At 45.9% G+C, this 19,428-nt stretch overlaps 1 protein-coding gene across 4 annotated transcripts in view; it reads right to left on the bottom strand.

The window, feature by feature from the left end:
• The window catches only part of FNIP2 (folliculin interacting protein 2), a 123,063-nt gene that overhangs the window by 62,927 nt on the left and 40,708 nt on the right, over positions 1-19,428 (bottom strand). For all 4 annotated transcript variants that reach the window (XM_040251605.1, XM_040251603.1, XM_040251602.1 and 1 more), the window contains exon 2: positions 1,100-1,226. In XM_040251605.1, the coding sequence (XP_040107539.1) occupies positions 1,100-1,226 (127 nt within the window). The remainder of the gene's footprint in view (positions 1-1,099; positions 1,227-19,428) is intronic.

Consider the following 19,428-nt stretch of genomic DNA (forward strand, 5'->3'; position numbering starts at 1 on the left):
ATCATCTCCACCATCACCACCACCAGCACCACGCCCAACCCCACCATCACATTACCACCACCATCCCCCCCACGACAACCATCTCCACCAGCATCACCATCTCCACCAGCACCTCCATCACCACCACCATCATCATCACATTACCACCACCATCCCCACCACAACAACCATCTCCACCAGCACCATCTCCACCAGCACCATCTCCACCAGCACCACTACCACCACCAGCACCTCCATCACCACCACCATCATCATCACTATCATCATCATCACCACCATCACCACCACCACGCCCAACCCCACCATATTACCACCACTATCCCCACCACCGCAACCATCACCAGCATCACCATCTCCACCAGCACTCCCATCACCACCACCACCACCGTCACTATCATCATCTCCACCATCCCCACCACCATCACCATCTCCACCACTATCACTCCATCATTACCACATCTTCACCATCACCACCACCACCATCTCCATCTCCACCATCACCATCTCCATCATCATTACCATCTCCACCATCACCACCACCATCATCATCATCACCTCCATCACCACTATCACCACTCTGCCCTCCACTAAAAAAAGAAAATAAATAAACTTCCTTGGTCAAGCAGGCTTGAGACATAGGCCCTTTGGTAGATGCAGGCCCTTTTACTAGTACCCTGCAACCCTGTGGTGAGGAAAGCTCTCCACTTCTGTTTACCCCAGTGCTATGTATCACCTCTTACTATCTATGGTAAATACCAGACCTTCTCTTCAAGCAAATATTCATGAATTTCAGAGTTCTTAGTTTTCTCATTATACAGCACATATTTGGCATCAAAAAACTATTGGATTGTGACTCCCTAGCAAATTCACTTCTGGTAACATCTATAGTAGCTGCTTAGCAACTGCATGATGACTGGCTAACAGTCTTACCTGTGTGTATTAGTAAGTACTCAGCTGGGGTAGTCCAAGAACCTCTGCCCCTGTTTCCTCTGAATCACTAAGGAGGCTATATGACTCAGCCCAGAGAGCAGATGTGCACTGACCAGAGAGATGGTTAAAACACAGATGCAAAAGAGGAAAGTAAATCCACATTTCCTACCTGAGCTGCCACCTCCTCCATCTTGTGAACAGCCTTAGAATCAAACAAGACTTGTCTGCCTCTCCTTTCACAGTCCTGGTAAACGATCAGGCGAATCTCGTTCAGGTCCAGCTCTGAACATGACCAACTGTGGATTAACAAGAGAGAAAGGAGTAACATTAGCAGCAACACTCAGGCTGATCACAGGAAGACGAGTCTACCAGCCGGCAGGCACGTGCACATGGAAGATACCAGCATGCGAGATCTCGCAGACTGGGGGCACACAGCCCTGGCTGCAGACTCTGACAGCCACTGCCCGTGATCAAGGCTGGGAGCGCTGCTGAGAGGATAAATCACTGGAGAGAAAAATTCTCCTTCCAAAGCAACTCTGGGGACTTCCCTGGTGGTCCAGTGGATGAGAATCTGCCTGCCAGTGCAGGAGACAGTTTCAATCCCCAGTCCGGGGAGATTCCACATGCCTTAAGAGCAACTAAGCCCATGAGCCACAACTACTGAGCCTCAGTGCTGCAACCCCTGAAGCCCGAATGCCCTAGAGTCCATGCGCTGAGACAAGAAGCCACTGCAACAGGAAACCTGTGCAACACAACCAGCTCCAGCACAATCAAGAATAAACAAATAAAAACTTTAAAAAAGCAAACTCTGCTCAAAGGAGGCAGGCAGGAGTGGGACAGGTGTGTGGAGACAGCTGAACCGGATGCCTGGGTTCCGGGGGTCGGCACAGCTGAGGTTGGAGGGCCCAGAGTGTTCCCACCTCTGCACCATCAGGCAGGAATCTGGAAGCAGTCACGAGAGCCCTCACTCTTCCTCTCCCAACCACCCAGTCTCAGGCCAGACCGAGAGGAAAAACATCGCCTGGAACTTATTCTTTTCTTCTACTGTGGCTGGTTCTGACATGGAAGTTTGGAAAACCAAGTGCATCGCTGCACAGAAGCTGAACTGCTGACAATGACAATCAGCCATAAAGGGAGCGTGTTTTTTCCTAAGCAAACCAAAAGCCACCGAGACAAAACGGCTCCAAACACAGGTTTGTTCTTCAGCCACAAGTGAAATCAGAACTCGAAGACTAAGGGCGGGCTGCACTGCTTTGGGCTCTTTAGTTACAAGTCTGTTAACCCATTTGTTCAACACAGATCTGGGCACCTGCGGTCACTGTGCTCCAAGCTAGAGGTTGAGCAGCTGGTTAACTAAGCAGGCTTGATCGCTGCCCTCAGGGAGGATATGGTTCAGTGAGGAATACTGGGCGAGTCGTCATCTATAAATGTGTAACTACAGATTGTCCAAGTGCAAGAAAGAAAAGGATGTGTAAGACTCAGTTTCAGGCTTAAGCAGTGGGGGAGGGCAGGGAAGTCCCTAGGATTTCAGGAAGACAGAGCTGGAGAGGCAGGTGGGAGAGAGCAGGCCAGCTTATCTCCGGGGACAGCGAGGGGCCCAGGCCAACAGGTCTACACCTTCGAGAGGGTGGTCCCCGGCTAGAGGGGAAGCCGGGCTAGAGCAGAGCAAAACTAGAAGCAGGAAGGCCAAGGAGAATTTATTCTAAGAGTTCAGGGCCTTCAAATGAAGTGATGGCAACTGAGGCAAGGGGCAGGGGGACAGATGCTGGCGGCAGGTACATCCAGAGGCAGAACCGACACGGTTCAGTGTGGACGGAGGCCGGTGGGGTGCCAGCTGCTGACAGCACTGAGGTAAGAGGGTGGGGGACAGATGGAGAATTAGAGGACTGATGGACAGACAAAGCACACTGTAAAACTAAGAGATGGACGGCAGAGCCAAGTCAGACACACATCGTTTCAGATTCAAACTCTCTGAGATCCCATTTCTCCACCAGCATGCGAGTATTAACACCAAGCTCACAAAGCTGAAGCAGGGATTCCGTGAAAGTGTTTCACACAGAGACTGACACAGCTAAGTGCTCCAGAACAGCGGTAATTTCCTGAAGAACTGTTGATGTCACAATGTTTTAAGGACATCGCTACAGTGTCTAGTCCCCAACCACAAACCGCATCACTGGTCCTTTCCTTCTCAGGCCCTGGTAAGAATGAACACGTGCTTTTCAGGGAGCAGATCTGTTGTCTTAAATTGTAGCCCCCAAAGCATCAAGTTCTGGTTGCACCTTCTCAACAACCCGAGCTCTAAGCAGCCAGGCCCAGCATCGTTCCTTCTAGTTTTCATACACCATGGAGAGTTTGTTTCAGAAATCTTTTATCTCCCTTTTTCAATCCAGGCCTGGTTGGTCAGACACGTCCCCTGACCCCGACCTGGGCTGCGCAGCTGGGGCCTGTTTTTCGCCTTCACGAGCTGAGAGCCGACCTGAGGACCGGGACACAGAAGAAGAGGGGAGTCGTCAGCCAGCCATTCCTGGGGAGCACAGTTCCTGGAGCCAGTTCTCTGTCACCCCAGCCCAACAACTCCCAGTGCCTGTAACTCAAACCACAACATTTTACACAAGGTCATTATTAAAAACATCCTCTGCAATTACTAAAAACACAGCACACAGGCTGAAGTCATTAAAAGCGAAAATTGACAAAGATCTAATTGGCTTGTATTTTCTTGTTCAATCCATTTTGCCCCAAGAACGATATTTTGCCAAGACAGCATTATCACTTACAGAGCAACTTGTAAATTATCATTACAGAGCAACTTGTTCAGCCCTTATTTTTGAGGGGTAACACTGACTCAAATATCAATAAAACTGAGGACAGCCCCTCTGGAAGAATTAAAATTTCATAAAGACCCTTGTGGCTCAGCTGGTAAAGGATCCACCCTCAATGCAGGAGACCAGGGTTTGATCCTTGGGTTGGGAAGATCCCCTGGAGAAGGGAAAGGCCACCCACTCCAGTATTCTGGTCTGGAGAATTCCATGGACTGTATAGTCCAGAGTCATAAAGAGTTGGACAAGACTGAGCGACTTTCACTTTCACTATAATGCCCTATAAATTGTTTCATGGTACTTTTTAAGTTAAAAAGATGAAAAGGTATGGGAAGAAAAGATGTTTGTCAGATTATCCAACTTATTGACCCAAATACCTTAAAAAGTTTTTTCTAAAATACGAGGAAAACTCTATTCTCCTACTTTCACACGAATATTGTCATTGGTTTAACACCTAATTGTAATTCTGACATTCCCCATCTCTGAACTTGGTACAGTAAGTCCCTTATATATGAACCTTCAAGTTGTGAACTTTCAAAAGATGTGACTGTGCTTTCACATGTCCAGTCACGTAAGTGAGTTCACCTATCTGGTGGGCACTGTCACCTGCACACATTGACTACAAGTGGTTGTGCTTTTGTGTACCTTACTGTATGGCACTGTACAGAGTTACAATATATTTATCTCAAGCCCAGGACGTCCACAAGCAGGCGTAAAACAGGAGCGAGGTAGCTGGTACCATTTACTGTACTTTTCATGGTACTGTACTGTAAGATTAAAATTTTTATTTTCTATGTTTGTTTTTCATGTGTTTGTGTGAAAGGTATTATAAACCTCTACTATATATATGTATATATAAAATATATATTATTATAGTCCACTACACAGCCGATTGTGTTAGTTGGCTTACTTTGTTGGACTTAACAAATTGGACTTACAAACCCACTTTTAGAACAGAACTCGTTCATATGTCAGTGACTTGCTGTAGAGGGAATGATGCTTGAGAGTCTTCTGGGACAGGAAATGCAGGAGGTGAAATGGTATTTCAGAAGGAGCCCTGGGGTCACACTATGGGTCTGCATCCCCTGTCGTGAGGATGTGTGGAAACCTCCAGCACCCCGAGGGCTCCTCCCTGCCACCCTGGAGTTACCTGTGACCACAACCCATCCATATGCCCTGCATGCCCACACTCACTCCAACCTCCAGTGACCATGTAGCCTCCAGGAGCACCAGCTGCAGCTCCTGGCACTTTGCTGAGGGCGACTCTCTGCAGGACTCGGGGTGAAAACAAGCCTTGGGCCCTTACCTTAAAATATCTGTCTGGTACTTTAAAGGCACTGACTCTGATCAGAAACATTTTGCTGAAAACAAGGGAGGAACAGTGCCCCTGGCATCAGGGAACACAGTGGTACTTGTCTGCTTATGGTCACAGTTGTAAGACCTGAAGCACAAGAAAGTAAGACTGTTTGTCTACCTTTTCCAACTGTAAAATTTATACAAAAGGACTTATATGAACCCTTTTCAGTTTGAGAATTCCAGGATGCGAAAATCTGCCTGGTTGGACCAGGTTTTATCTCTGGAACTGCAGATCAAGAGCGGGAGGCAAGTGATGACTCACCTGAAAAGTGACAAGCAGTAGTAGTTCAAATGGTTCTGAGCAGAGAAAACAGAATTGTGTTCCCCCCAAAGAGATGGCCAGATCCTAATTCCTGGTACCTGTGGATATGACCTTGTTTGAAAACAATGTCTCTGCAGATGTCACTGAGCTGAGGCCATCCTGGACCAGGATGCACCCTCATCTAATGACAGGTGTGTCCTCCTGGGAGGAGGCGAATCTGGACACAGACACAGGGAAGATAGCTCTGTGATGACAGGACAGAGGTCCGAGCTGTGGTGACAAGCCCAGGGAAGTCCAGGGATGCTGGCCCTCAGGGGGACATGATAAATAAGCAATGTCCCTGTTCTCAAGCAACTTGAAGAAGCAACCATATGGGTCACCACAGAAAACAACAGGACCAGACAGGGCACAGACAGCAGAGAGGAACCAGGAGACAACTTGGAGAGCCAGCAGCTGCACCAGGGAAGGGATGAAGGGGGCAGATGGCCAGGATGGGACGTGGTCATGAGCGGGGGTCTGCTCAGGCTGGGAGCAGGGTGCAGACACACAGCAGAGAGGCACAGGATTCAAGTGTTGGGTGGCTGGAATACTTCTCTTGCAAGAGGGCCGTACAGACTTGGGAAGTTTAGGACAACCTGAGGAGGACCCTGGCTGGCTTCAAAACCACTGGGCTGAACGCTGTTTCGACTTTCTGAGAAAGTGAAGGACACCATTGGACCTGCCTTAGGCGAGATCTAAAACTACCTGAGAAAACCACTTTTCGGGAACTGGAGAGGGGCCCCAACCGGTACAGCAGGGTTTCCAGGAGTCAAGCCAGCAGGGACCAGGCTATGAGGTGTCTGGTTTGCTGCAGCAATTTGTCCCCTGGGACCCACAGCTTGGGCATCTGATTCCTTCCCTGCATGTTTACAAGGACCAGGCTGGAGGTGGGCTCAGGATGTCCAGTGGAACCGCAGTCTATGAGAGGACACTTCGGAAATGCTCTTCCTCTGACTCTCACATGAAAAAAAAAGATCATCAAAGAAAAGTTCACAGGCAGAGTTGACAGAGACATCTTGTGATCTCAGAATGTTGATGTTTTAAGACTCAGGTATGTGGGGACTTCCCTGGGGGCACAAAGGATAAGAATCCGCCTGCCAATACAGGAGACACCCTGGTCTGGGAAGATCCCACACGCCTTGGAGCAATCAAGCCCATGGACCTCGGCTATTAAGCCTGTGATCTAGAGCCCAGGAGTCACAACCACTGAGCACGCGTGCCTAGAGCCTGCGCTCTGCAACAAGACAAGCCACTCCATTGAGAAGCCCATGAAACGCAATGAAGAGTAGCCCCCCTTGCTGAAACGAGCGAAAGTTCAAACAGCAACAAGGCCCAGCACAGCCAAAAATAAACAAAATTATTTTTTTAAAAGAGTCAGGTATGATAGGGAACTTTAAATGGTTCCAAAAAAGGGAAAACGAAACTACCACAAAACCAACAAAGCCGACCACGACGATGACAAAGGCTGATGACAAAGGCTGGCAAACTCTGTCCGTCCGCCCAGCAGCTCCCAGCACTGGGTGCTGGCTTGACCAAGTGCCATGAGAGACGCCAGGAAGAGAAATCAACAGGATCGGTGCCCACCTCAAAACACAATCTGAAGGGGGAAGGTCAGTGTAAAAACCAATCAGTAATGCTGCTGTCACAGGAATACAGACAAACATCCCTACAAGGAAGGAGAGGTTGAGTCCGCCTAGTAGGGGTGAGAAGTGGGTCCAAATCACAGATGACATGATGCTTGGGACATGGGTTACCCTTCAGGAAAGACCGAGCTCCCACCTAGTTTGGCCACTTTCACTGGAGGTGACTTTGGGAAAGCGCTGACTCCAGAGCTAAGCCCTTCCAAAATGCAGCCCTCACCCGCCTCACAAAGCTGTCGGGAAGACAAAGAATAAGGACAAAAGTACTTGCAAAACTGCAACCGAGAATCAAAAGTGCGTTCAGATACCCAGTCCTTTAGCTGAGATCCTTGGGGCCAGATGTTTCAGAATTCAGACTTTTTTTTTTTAATTTTCAAAAGACGTTTATACCACATATTATATAACAACTTCTCCAAGGTCTGAGTTGTAATCAAACCCCAACACGAAACAAATTAATATTTCACCAGTCTAAGTGACGACTATTTAAGCGGATTACCGAGAGACAATAAATAGTGTTATATATAGTTCAGGTGGGTTCCAAAGGTTTTCTTCAGAGATCTCAGGATTCAGGGACTGTAGGATAAAAGGTTGTTGTCCAGTGTGATGCTTACCATGTCTGAGGGTAGGTCAGTAGTCCCCCCACAAACCCCTGGATATGACTGGTTCTAGGAAGCCAGCAGCTGGGGAGGCTGTTGGTGGCTGGGAGCATGGTTCCCGCCAAGATAGCACTATGAATGACTACGCCGGTCACAAGCTCAAACCACAGTCTTCACCAACTAGGTTCCCACAGCAATGACGGAACGTCATGAGTCATCATGCAGTCTATTTGGGACCTACAAACAAGAGGAAAGAGAACCCTGTCCCTCCTTCCTGAGCTCAGGGTCACATTAGATAGCTCTCTGAAGCAGGTGGAGTCTGTGTGGTGCCCGCGGCACCGACACCCACAGGCCCCAGCCTGGGCCACCCTGCATGGCTTCCGGGCAGGATGGAGCATCTGACCCCAGGCAACCTCCTCAGCTCCAGCCTGGCACCCCCTCTTCCTAAGTGATGAGCTGCAGCCAGAATGACCTGCAAGCCCTCTGACTCTGACACCAACCATCTACCAGGTGTGCAGCGTACAAAGTATAACAGGTGTCCTCAGCCAGAGAGGACAAGAGAAAACAAAAGCAACCTTCACTGACTGACCTTCATGACTGCATGGCACCCTGGCCTTCCTTGATGGGCTCTGCACTGTGATGGAGAAGCAGGCTTCTCAGCACAAACACATCTCTAACTGACAGAATGGTCCAAAAATGTTGGCGAAATATGAAGGTGAAAAGTGCAAGTTCTCTCAAGGCTAGAGACGCCGAGTGGGCAGGAGTCACCGAGGGGCCCTGCTCCAGCCAGCATGCTGCCCGGCTGGCTTCCCAGATTCTATTATTAACAGGGTCTTCTTTTTCTCCTCTTTAAAAACTTACAGAATCTCTAACCATGACTCATATTTTCCAAAAGGGTTCCTTTAATTCTTAAAAGAGCACTAATTCTTCTTTTGTATCTAGAAGCTACAAATTATCTGTATTTTTTTTTTTTTTGGTAAAGAAGCTTTGCGATCCATCCCCAAGCATGTATTAATTCAGTATTTCCTGAGCTATTTCTTTCACGCTCTTGACAGCACAACCCAAATCATCAACACGCATCTCTGTGTTTCAAGAGGGCTGAGATGTAACTTTCAGCTCTGCTCAGAGCTACCTTGCATCAACATGATTGCATATCTTTTTCTGAACGTAAGGTTTCCCATCCTCCCCTCCACCCAGGGAAACTCTCTACTCATAACAGGTAGGTGAATGAATTTCAAACCGTCAAGGCACAGCCGTGTATGAGTTATTCTACATCCATTTAACTTGCACACAGATAAGGAAATAATTCTTTTTCCCTAGAGGCTTCTCAAGGTCAATTTTCCTAGATTTTCAGAGGTTGAAAGTATGACTCTCCATAAGATCTTTTGTTTACAAAATGGGAAAGTCAAAATAAACAGAAACTGTCCCTATTTTGGGGTATAAAATATTATACCTATTAAGAGATGGGTATAGGTGAGCAGGTGGCAGAGCAGAGAGTAGTGCTGAGGGCTGGGCTGTGGGGCAGAGGCCAAAACAAGGGAAAAGAGGGAGTGGCAAAGAGAGTGAGTGACATGGGGGGACGGGTGCTAACACACAGACTCATACTCTTTAACCCAGATATCCCGCTTGTAGGAATTAATCCTACAGATCAACTCGCATTGGTCCAAAACGGTTACGTACAAAAAGCGATGCACAGCAACACCATTCAGAGCAGCCAAGGACCAGAACAAAGCGTCCGCGTGGGACGGCGCGTCCCTACAACGGGGGCTACTCGGACACGACCCTGAACGGGGATGGTCCTGGGCAGTGACATGGTATGCATTAGGAGGCCCCCTGAACTGGAAAGAAGTATCGAGTACTGAGTATAGAACGCTGCCATGTGCATCTCTAAAAGGGACAAAACTCTGAATTTCACTGTATACCCACAGGGTCTGTCCAGAAGATCTGTAACTGTGAGACTGGTGGTATCTGGAGTAGGACGCTGGTGGTTGAAAGAGACAAGCAAGCGGGTCCCTCCCCACCGGACACAGCGAGAGCCCCCCATGCGAACACCACCCCATGCACCCGTGTCAGGGCCACAGAGCAAGGGGTCTGCAGACCCTGGGCCGGCAGCCCGGGCGCTCGCCCTCGCCTGCCGCCTCCTGCCCACGCAGCCCAACCCTTCCTCTGTGCTCTCAGCATCTCCACCTGCAGAATGGGGGTGGCAGCGGTCCCCACCTCATGAGCGCTGTTTTGAGGGTTATCTCTGCTTATCACAGAGCCAGGCAGGCTATGAGTGTGTGCAGGTAGGTGCTAAGACTTCGTGCTTTTTCTGTATTTCACCATGACCGCACTCTCTCTTGAAAAATTAAAAATAATGAAACAGGAATACAACAGGAACGTTGTTTCTTTTAAAACCCATCAAAGAGTCTAGTATTGTCTTAAGACAAATAACCTTAATGACAGTTTGCTCTATAAAGCTTCTGGTAGCTGAAGCCCGAGGCAGTGGGTGAACTTCCATGGGGAAACTATCTTACTGAATTATAAGCAGTCCAATTCGGTTTCAAATATGTAGTCCGGCCTTGTGTGTGTTCAGTTGCTCAGTTGTTCTCTCTTTTGTGACCCCATGGACTGAAGCCCACCAGGTACCTCTGTCCATGGAATTTTCCAGCCAGGAATACTAGAGTGGGTAGCCATGCCCTCCTCCAAGGGATCTTCCAGACCCAGGGATCAAACCTGTGTCTCCTGGACTGCAGGCAGATTCTTTACCACTGAGCCACTAGGGAAGCTCACAGTCTGGCCTTAGACAATGGCATTTACTGAGCTCCCTTCCCAGCATCCACAGATCACACTTTCCTGCCCCTTTTCACCCCTGCCTCCCCTGAGGACAGGACAAAGTTTCCAAGAAAGTAACGCCCCCTCTCATTTATCAAACCCATTTACAGGTTTCAGTTTGCCATTACTGTTTTGACTGTATAGAATTGATTTCCACTGTATTACAAACTGTCCTTTTTTACTGCAAAATCTCAGAGCCTAGAGATGTTGGTTCCAGAAGTCTGGTTCCTGAAGTCTGAGACACTGAGCCCAGAAGGCCTGAGTTCTGGGTGCAGACAGGGAGGCTGGTGATGAGAGCTGCATGGCACATGAGAAATACCTGCCTAACCTCCTTCCAGAAGGTACCTGAGCTGGCCTTCACAGGTGTCCTTCACAGGTGTCTTGTGGTCTGTTTTACATAGAAGTTAGGAGACTTGAATGAGGTTGGAACCAGTAAGTAGCGAAGATGGAACCCAAACCAGTGTCTCCTGACCCCAAATTGTGCTCCTCCAATGCGGCTGGGTCATTAGCTCCACATCACAAGCAAACAACTTGGGGTCATGTGCTCTGCACCCTAAAACCTCCCTCTGTATTTCCGTCTGAGGGTAAAAATGCACTATGTTCGAAAAATAAAAAACGCTGATGACACAGTGTTAGGACTGAAAAACAGAACACAGGGTTATGTATACAGTATGACCTCGATTATGTAGAAAAATATGATCAAGCATTTTTTAAAAGGTTCACAAAATCCAGCTCATATCAGCAGCTCATATCACAAAGGATTAATCTCCCTAACATATAAAGACTAGTCAGAGATCAATGAAGATTTGCAAACCAAAGGAAAGGTGGGCAACAAATTCAGATAGTTTACAGAAAAACAAAAATAATATGGCCTTTAAACATAGGAAAAGATGCTAATTCTCACTCTTGGAAAGAAAAAAACAAATTAAAAAAAAAAAAACCCAAAGGTAAGACACCCCACCCAAGAGAAATGCAGGCGGAGGTGCAAAATCGCTGCGACCACAGATGGAGGGTAACTAATCACAGCTCTTAGGGTCTCCAGGGTTTATAACCTTGGACACCCGACCCCACTTCTGGGACTAGACACAAACGTGTGATTGCAGCATGTTTGATAAAAGCAGAAGACTGGAAACAAGTGGACAGGACGTGGATGGGGAAAATTAAACCTCTCGCTCTCCGTCCACCCCATGGAACACCAGCAGCTGCCGTAGACGGTAGGTGTGTGACCGCAGCCAAATCCACAGGGCAGGCCTGGATCCTGGGACAGGCAGGCCGCCCTCCGCAGGGGAAGGAAGGATACAAACTGGCTTACTTCCACACAAAAGAAATGTAAAAAGAGATAGTTTACGCAAATTGAATTTTTAAAATGTAGGAAGGAGGAGGATAGTTCTGAGCTCTGAAGGCAAAACTCACAAGAATATTCAGTTCTCTCAGGGAAGGAGCGAGGTTGGCTCATCAGAAGTGGGATTTTGCTCCAGCGGTTCTGAAAGGGAGTTCCTGACCTTAGGGTCCACTCCCGGCTGTGGACAGGTGTGGGATGAAGCCGACAATTGAGATCAGGAGCTGCCCCACACCTCCCAAGCTTGGTTTTTAATTATATGGCCAAGATAGTTGATGAGCTAGCCTGGAAATGGCCGGGTGGGGAAGACAAGCCTGTTTACAGGAAATGTCAGAAATAGGCAGATCTATACAGACAGCAAATTCATCGCTGATTAGAACCATTTGTAGGGAGACTAGAGGATGACAGCTAACTTTGGTGGGTGGTTTCTTTTAAGGTTAATGAAAATGTTCTGAAGTTGATGTGGTGAGGACTTTACAACTCTGTGGACACAGCAAATACACTGAATTATAGAAAGACTTCAGATGGGTGGGTTGTATGGTACATGAATTATACCTCGATGATATGACTGGAGACATAATATGTCTTTTTATTTTCCTGAAAATTATTGACTGGAGACGTATCAATACGATTTTAGAGAGTGATACAATTATAATCACTGTGTGAAAGATGTTAGAGCTTAAAAGTGATCAAGTGTTCATAATGCAACTAATGTTTTTTGCTCTTATTCATATTTTGTTCTGTTAGGTTTTGTTCCAACTTTGTGTATACTGTACACACAAGCTTTATTGTGTAAAATTTTCAAAAATGACACATCACAAAATTTTAAGTGAAGAAGAATTTTTCAGTGAATTTTATGCAGGTACTTTCTCTGACTGTCAGCGTGACATATAACTAGTGTCTCAGGAGATGACAGCTCTTCAGAATATAGTTTTGATTCACATGATATGAATATTAGACTAACAAAATGACAAAAAACCTTAGTGATTGATTCTGATACTGAAGGTGAACGTAAAACTCACGATGCTAGAGAAGACTTTACAGCTGTGTCAGTAAAGACTTTACAGTGTATAACTACTGAATTTAATAACTCGCAAAGTGTTAGTGAAATAACAGAATTAATTTTTGGCTGTCCAAAATAAAAATCTTTGGCCACAGGCATTAGATTCTGCAAAAATCCCCTGGTCAGTAATGAATTAAAAGAAAATGAGATTCTTTTTCCCCCTCCCCACCTCCAAGAAAGGGGGGCAGTGGGATGCCATGCACTGTTGGTGAGAAAGGAGACAGGACACCCATTCTGGAGAACATTGAAGAAAATAAGTCATAAGTCCTAAAACCTAAACTCCACTCTTCTTTAGGGACTCACCCTACGAAATTAATGCTGACGTGCAGACAGGGCCATGGTGATACATTCACCACAGCATTGATTATAATAGTAAAATTTGTTAAAAAAAAAAAAAAAAAAAGAAATGCTCATGAATAGGCTAACATACATAAACTGTAGCTTATTTAGAGGATGGCATGCTATACAGAATTCAGAATTAACAAAGTAGAGCTACATGGATTGATATGAATGAATCTCAAAAATATCCAGTTGTATTAAAAAAATAAGCTCTGAAATAATATGTACAGTATGATATCCATTTTATAATGTTAAATACATGTAACCCAGTATTATTTATGGATACATCATAGCCAGTAATAGGCTTACAGGTGGCCCTAGTGGTAAAGAATCTGCCTGCCAATGCAGGAGACACGAGAGATGCTGGTTCGATCCCCTGGTTGGGAAGATTCCCAGGAGGAGGAAATGGCAACCCACTCCCGTATTCTTGCCTGGAAAATTCCATGGACAAAGGAGTCTGGCGGGCTACAGTCCATGGGATCACAAAGAGTCGGACGTGACTGAGCACCATAGCCAGTAAACAGCAGATACGCAGAAGAACAAGAACCATTGTGTTCAGATGGCAGTTACCTCTGGAAGGAAGAGGGGGAGACGGGGCCACAGGAAGGAGGACAGGGGAAACATCACCTGCCTCCCTAATGGTCTGGTTCTTCCCTAATGGTCTTTTAAAAAAAAAATTATACCTGTGAAGCCAAAGTGGCAAAATGTTAAGATTTAAGAAAACTGGGTCATGGTTACACATGTGGTTAATATAGCACAGCCTGTACTTTCTGTATGACTGAAATTTTCGTAACAAAACGAAAGTGGAAAAGGGTTTTTTAAATGAGTAAAAAAGAATTTGTAAGAAACTAATAAAATTGATTACTTGAATGAGATGGAAAAGAAAAAAAAGAGGTGGGGAGCAAACAAGTTTCAGATAGATATTTTTCTTTTGAACCAAGTGAATATACAATCTCTGAAGATATATGGATAAAATGCTTTTCAGAACGTTAACGAAGGGACTTCCCTGGCAGTCCAGTGGGCTAAGACTCTGTGCTCCTAATGCAGGGGGCCCGGCTTCAACTCCTGGTCAGAGAACTAGAACCCACGTGCCGCAACTAAAGAGTTTGTAGGCCACAACTGAAGATTACATGTGCTGCTACTAGGACCCGAGCAGCCAAATAAATGAATGTTTAAATAAACAGGTGAGGAATGACTGGTGAAAACAGCAACAACAACAACAAAAGTTAAGGAAAAAACTCTTATTTATATGTTCTAAGAAGCGATTTAACCTATGCAAGATGTTAGGACTAGGGGTCTCCTTATCTCTGCCTCAAGTTTCCAAGTAGAGGTTAATTCTGATGAGAGGACACTTCTGACTGCTTTGTCTGTCCGCAGCTCCTCTCAGGGGAGAGGAATCCACTCTGATGGACAATTTTCCTTCCCTCTTTGGCATCCACCCACCTGCAGAGCAGGCGTTGACCTGGCCCTCAGCTCCTGGCATCAGGTATACAGGGACTGACCTGTGGGCTGAGGCCGGGGTGTCCCAGGATACAGGGGACCAGGGGGGCAGGCGGCTCGGACTCTGAGGTCAACAGTCCACAGCCTCTGTTGCCACGCATGACACTGTTTCCCACTTACTAACCAACTGCTCTCTCTCAATTTTCAAATTCTGTTGGGGAAGGAAAATGGGTCTCCTTCAAATTTCCTACAAGGAACATCTCCAAGGAAAATTCTCTCACAAGGAAACTGTCAGAAATTTGAAAAAAGATAGCTTGTTCTCTGCACTGTAACAGCCAAAAACTAATAAATGTTAATATCCACTATAGGACACATCCAAAGTGTCTGAGGTTGTCCATTCAAGATACTTAAAAAAGTCATTAAAAACTGTCTTAAAAACATTTTAATGACATGGTGAAAGTGTCATTGTATAACACTGAGTGAAAAAACAGATTATACATACATATAATACACATATATGGTTCAGTTGATATAATGCAGCTTATATCCACCTACCAAAAAGGACTGCAAGAAAACAAATAAAATTATTAATAGTAGTAAAAATCTGTATGATAGCACTCTTGGTAAGTTGGGTTTTCATTTTTATATTTGCTTGCATTTCCTAAATGCTTTGTAATAAATTGTATTATTTTGATAATCAGAAAAAATATTTAAGAAAAATATTAAAAGTAAGTTTAGTAACAATATAAAAGAAAAAATGGAGGCATTTATACAGAAAAGGAGACAGCAGCTAGCCTGACATGAATGCAGTCATGTTCTGTCAAATTTTATATTTCATACACTGGCAATTAAGTGGAATTTTAAAATAGAAAACACAGTATCATTTATATCAGCCCCAAAAAGAAATTCTTAGGTATAAATCTAACACAATACCTATAAGATCTATAGGAGGAAAACTACAAAACTCTAAAAAAAAGAAATCAAAGGAGGGACTTCCCTGGCAGTTCAGTGGTTAAGATGCCACGCTTCCACTGCAAGGGGCACAGGTTTAGTCCTTGGTCAGGGAACTAAGATCCCACCTGACTTGTGGTACATAAAAGAGGGAAAGGAGGAGGGAGGGACGGAGGGAAGAAGGAAGAAATTAACAAAGAAGCCAAGAAATCAAGAAAGAAATCAAAGGAGAACTAAATAGAGTTGTGCATAGACAGAGAGGGTTTATTCTCCTAAATAAATAGAAGACTCAGGACGTCAGTTCCTCCCAAGCTGATCTATAGATTCAATGAAATTTCAATCAAAATCCCAACAAGTTGTTTTCTAGACATCAACAAACTGATTCTGAAGTTTACACGGAGAGGCAGAGGACCCGGAACAGCCAACATGACATTGAAGGAGAAGACAAACGTCAGAGGAATGACACTACCTGACTTGAAGTCTTACTACAGTCACAGGAAACAGGACAGAGTGGTCTGGGTGAAAGAGCAGACAGATCGATAAAGAAGAGTAGAGGACACAGACTCAGAGTCGCACACGCTCAACCGACCTTCGACAAAGTAACAAAGACAACACAACGGAGACCAGGCAGTCTTCCCACAAATGGAGCCAAACAAGTGGACATCTATATGCCAAAGAAAGAATCTCAACACAGCCCTTTAATCCTTTGCAAAATTTTAACTCAAAATAGATCTCAGACTCAAAATGCAAAATTATAAAAATCCTAGCAGAAAACACAGGAGAAAATCTAGATGGTCCTGAGCACGGAGATGACAGCACAAAGACACAAGCATGAAAGGAACAAGTGATAAGCTGACCTCATTAAGTTTAAAAGCTCTGGCCCAAGAGAGACAACAAGAGAAGAAGACAAGCCTCAGACTGCGAGAAAATATTTGCAAAAGACAATACTGATAAAGGACTGGGATCCATAATATACCCCAAACTCATAAAACTCAAAATAAGAAAACAACAACCCAATTTAAAAATTGGCAAAAGACCTGAATAGACAGAGAACGAAAGACAGAAGCATATGAAAAATATGCTCCACATCGTATGCCATTAGAGAAATACACATTGAAACAACAAGACAGCACCACACACCTATCAGAGTGGCCGAGAGCCAGAACACCGAAAAACAGCAAATGCTAAGAGGATGTGGAGCAATAGGAACTGTCACTCACTGCTGGTGGGAATGCAAAATGGCACAGCCAGTCCAGAAGCTGGTGGTTTCTTACAACAAAACAAACTCTTACCTTACAACCCAGGAAGCACACGCCTTGATATTTACCCAAAGGAATAAAACATACCCACACAAAAACCGGCACGTGGATGTTTACAGCAGCTTTAGTCATCCCACTGTCAAAATGTGGAAGCAACCAACACATCCTTCAATAGGTGGATGGATATATAAACTGTGTCTATCCAGACAGTGGAACATTATTCAGCCCTAAAAAGAAATGAGCTATCAAGCCATGAAAAGACATGGAGGAAATGGAAATGCAAATTACTAAGTGAAAGAAGCCGATCTGAAAAAGCGATGTACTATTATGATTCCAACCAAAGGATGCTCTAGAAAAGGCGAGAGTATAGAGACAGTGAGAAGCTCAGTGGCTGCCAGAGTTGCGGGTGGGTGATGGGTGACAGGAACAGGCAGAGCACAGAGGACTGTCAGGGCAGTGAGACTGCTCTGTATGAAACTATACTGGTGGTTTGTTATAGTTGTTGTTTAATCACTAAATTGTGTCTGACTCTTTGCAACCCCATGGACTATGGCCCACCAGGTTCCTCTGTCCCAGGCAAGAATGCTGGAGTGTGCAGCCATTTCCTTCTCCAGGGGATCTTCCCGACCCTGGGATCAAACCCACATCTCCTGTGTTGGCAGGCGGATTCTTTACCACTGAGCCACCAGGAAGCATATGGATGGGTACACGTCCTTATACGTTTGTCCAAACCCACTGAACGAACAACGTCAAGAGTGAACCTCAAATGTACAGCACAGTTTGGGGTGAGGATGATATATCAATTGCAGGATTCTCAGCTGAAACACACATACCACCCTGGTGTCAGATGCTGAGAGCAGGGGAGGTGTGAGTGTGGGGCAGGGAGGAGACAGGGCCTCTGTCCTGCAGGCTTAATTTTTCAATGAACCTAAAACTACTGTGAAACACAGTCCATCTTAAAAAAAAAATCAATGTTCAAGGGGACTTTGAAATGTAGGTACTTTGAGTAATAAGGACTGGTTTTAAACTTTGCTATAGGATTGTTCTCTGAGGATCATTTAGCCTGCTAGAGAATCTCCTGTGACGATGAAAACCAAGGACATGTTATTTGAGTGTTAGATGCAGCCACTGAAGGTCTCTGTCCCTGCTCAGCAGAAGTGCAGCCCTGTCCGTGCTCAGCAGCAGCCCCCAGTCCTCCACCAGATGTCGTAAAAGCAGTTGACACTGAGGCAGTAGTCACTGCTTGGAGAGAACAACGGTTAGATACAAAGAAGAGACGCTCCAATAGCAGGAATGTTTGTTGCCAAGGAAAGGCCAGTGGGTAAGACTATGGGGGAGCCCTTGCCTCCCGCCCACACCGTGTGCGCAGCTGCAGCCTGGACCGCCAGCACACCTGCGCCCATTCATCGCCCCACGGAGGACCGCACGCCATCTGCATCCCTCGGGCACAGGGTTTAGGGTGCACACCACGCATGTTCCTGCCTTGGGATCTCTGTACTCACTCCTCCCACTGCTGAGAACATGCTTCCTCAAATACCCACACAGCTTGCTCTCCAGATAGAAAAAACGACCGCTGAGATCATTCTGACTCCCGGGGTTGCCAAGGGATGTCCTCACATCTGTGTGACATTTCTGGGTCCCACTGGTCCCTGACAGAATCTGGATGCTGGAGCTGGAGGGGACCCAGACACCCCATCCGGTGGCTGCAAACCTGACTCATCACTAGAACCACCCCAGAAAATCTCTGTGTTCATTTTTAGTAAACAAAGCTTCCCTAGCTCCACTTCCAGGACTTTGGTCCAGTGGCTCTGAAGTGAGGCTCAGGAACCTGCATTTTTAAAAACGTATCTTTGGGGAAATCATTCACCTGACCCATCACTTTAATTTCTTTTAGAAGAAAGAGAAAACAGAAACACGGAGAGAGGAGGCGACGATCCCGAAGACACGGTGGGTTTCAGGGGAGACGAGCCCTGAGATTGTGAGATCAAGGCAGAGAAGATCCTACCTCACAGGCGCTCGCCTTAAATCGGTGCCACAGTCTACGCTCTCACGTCAGGGGTGAGATTTAAAAAAAAAAAAATCACTAAGTGGAGAAACTAGCTTAGCTCTACCAAGGTTTTATTTTTTTTATTTTTTTGTTTACCTTTGGGGAGGGTGAGAAATGAAAGTGAAAAAAAATGTTATACATAGTGAGGGGGAAAAAAAAAGCATTCTAACTCACATCTGTTCTGTAAAGACCTGAGTGGGCTGTTTTTTTTTTTTTTTAAAGCCTTTCTAAACTAAGAAAGATGAGAGATTAAGAGGAGGAGCAAACCCTGCAAGATGTAAAAGTCTGACTGATGGATGAACACCTGATATGCAACATCCCACATACACTTGGGATCCCATAAAAGTGGGGGAGGGCTGCCGGGAATCCCGCCGGCTGGGTTCCCTTGGTGAGTGTTGGTTGGGAGTCTAATTACAGTATCAGGCGGGTCACGGGTTATGGCTCTCACGGACTCCCGCCAGGGCTTGCTTCCCCTTGCTCAGAGGTTATTCAGCTTCTGCTACTGTAATAATGAAAGGATGAGGCTGAGCCACGGCC

This window comes from Oryx dammah, unplaced genomic scaffold (genome assembly GCF_014754425.2).
Source record: "Oryx dammah isolate SB20612 unplaced genomic scaffold, SCBI_Odam_1.1 HiC_scaffold_12, whole genome shotgun sequence".
Classification (NCBI taxonomy): Eukaryota; Metazoa; Chordata; class Mammalia; order Artiodactyla; family Bovidae; genus Oryx; species Oryx dammah.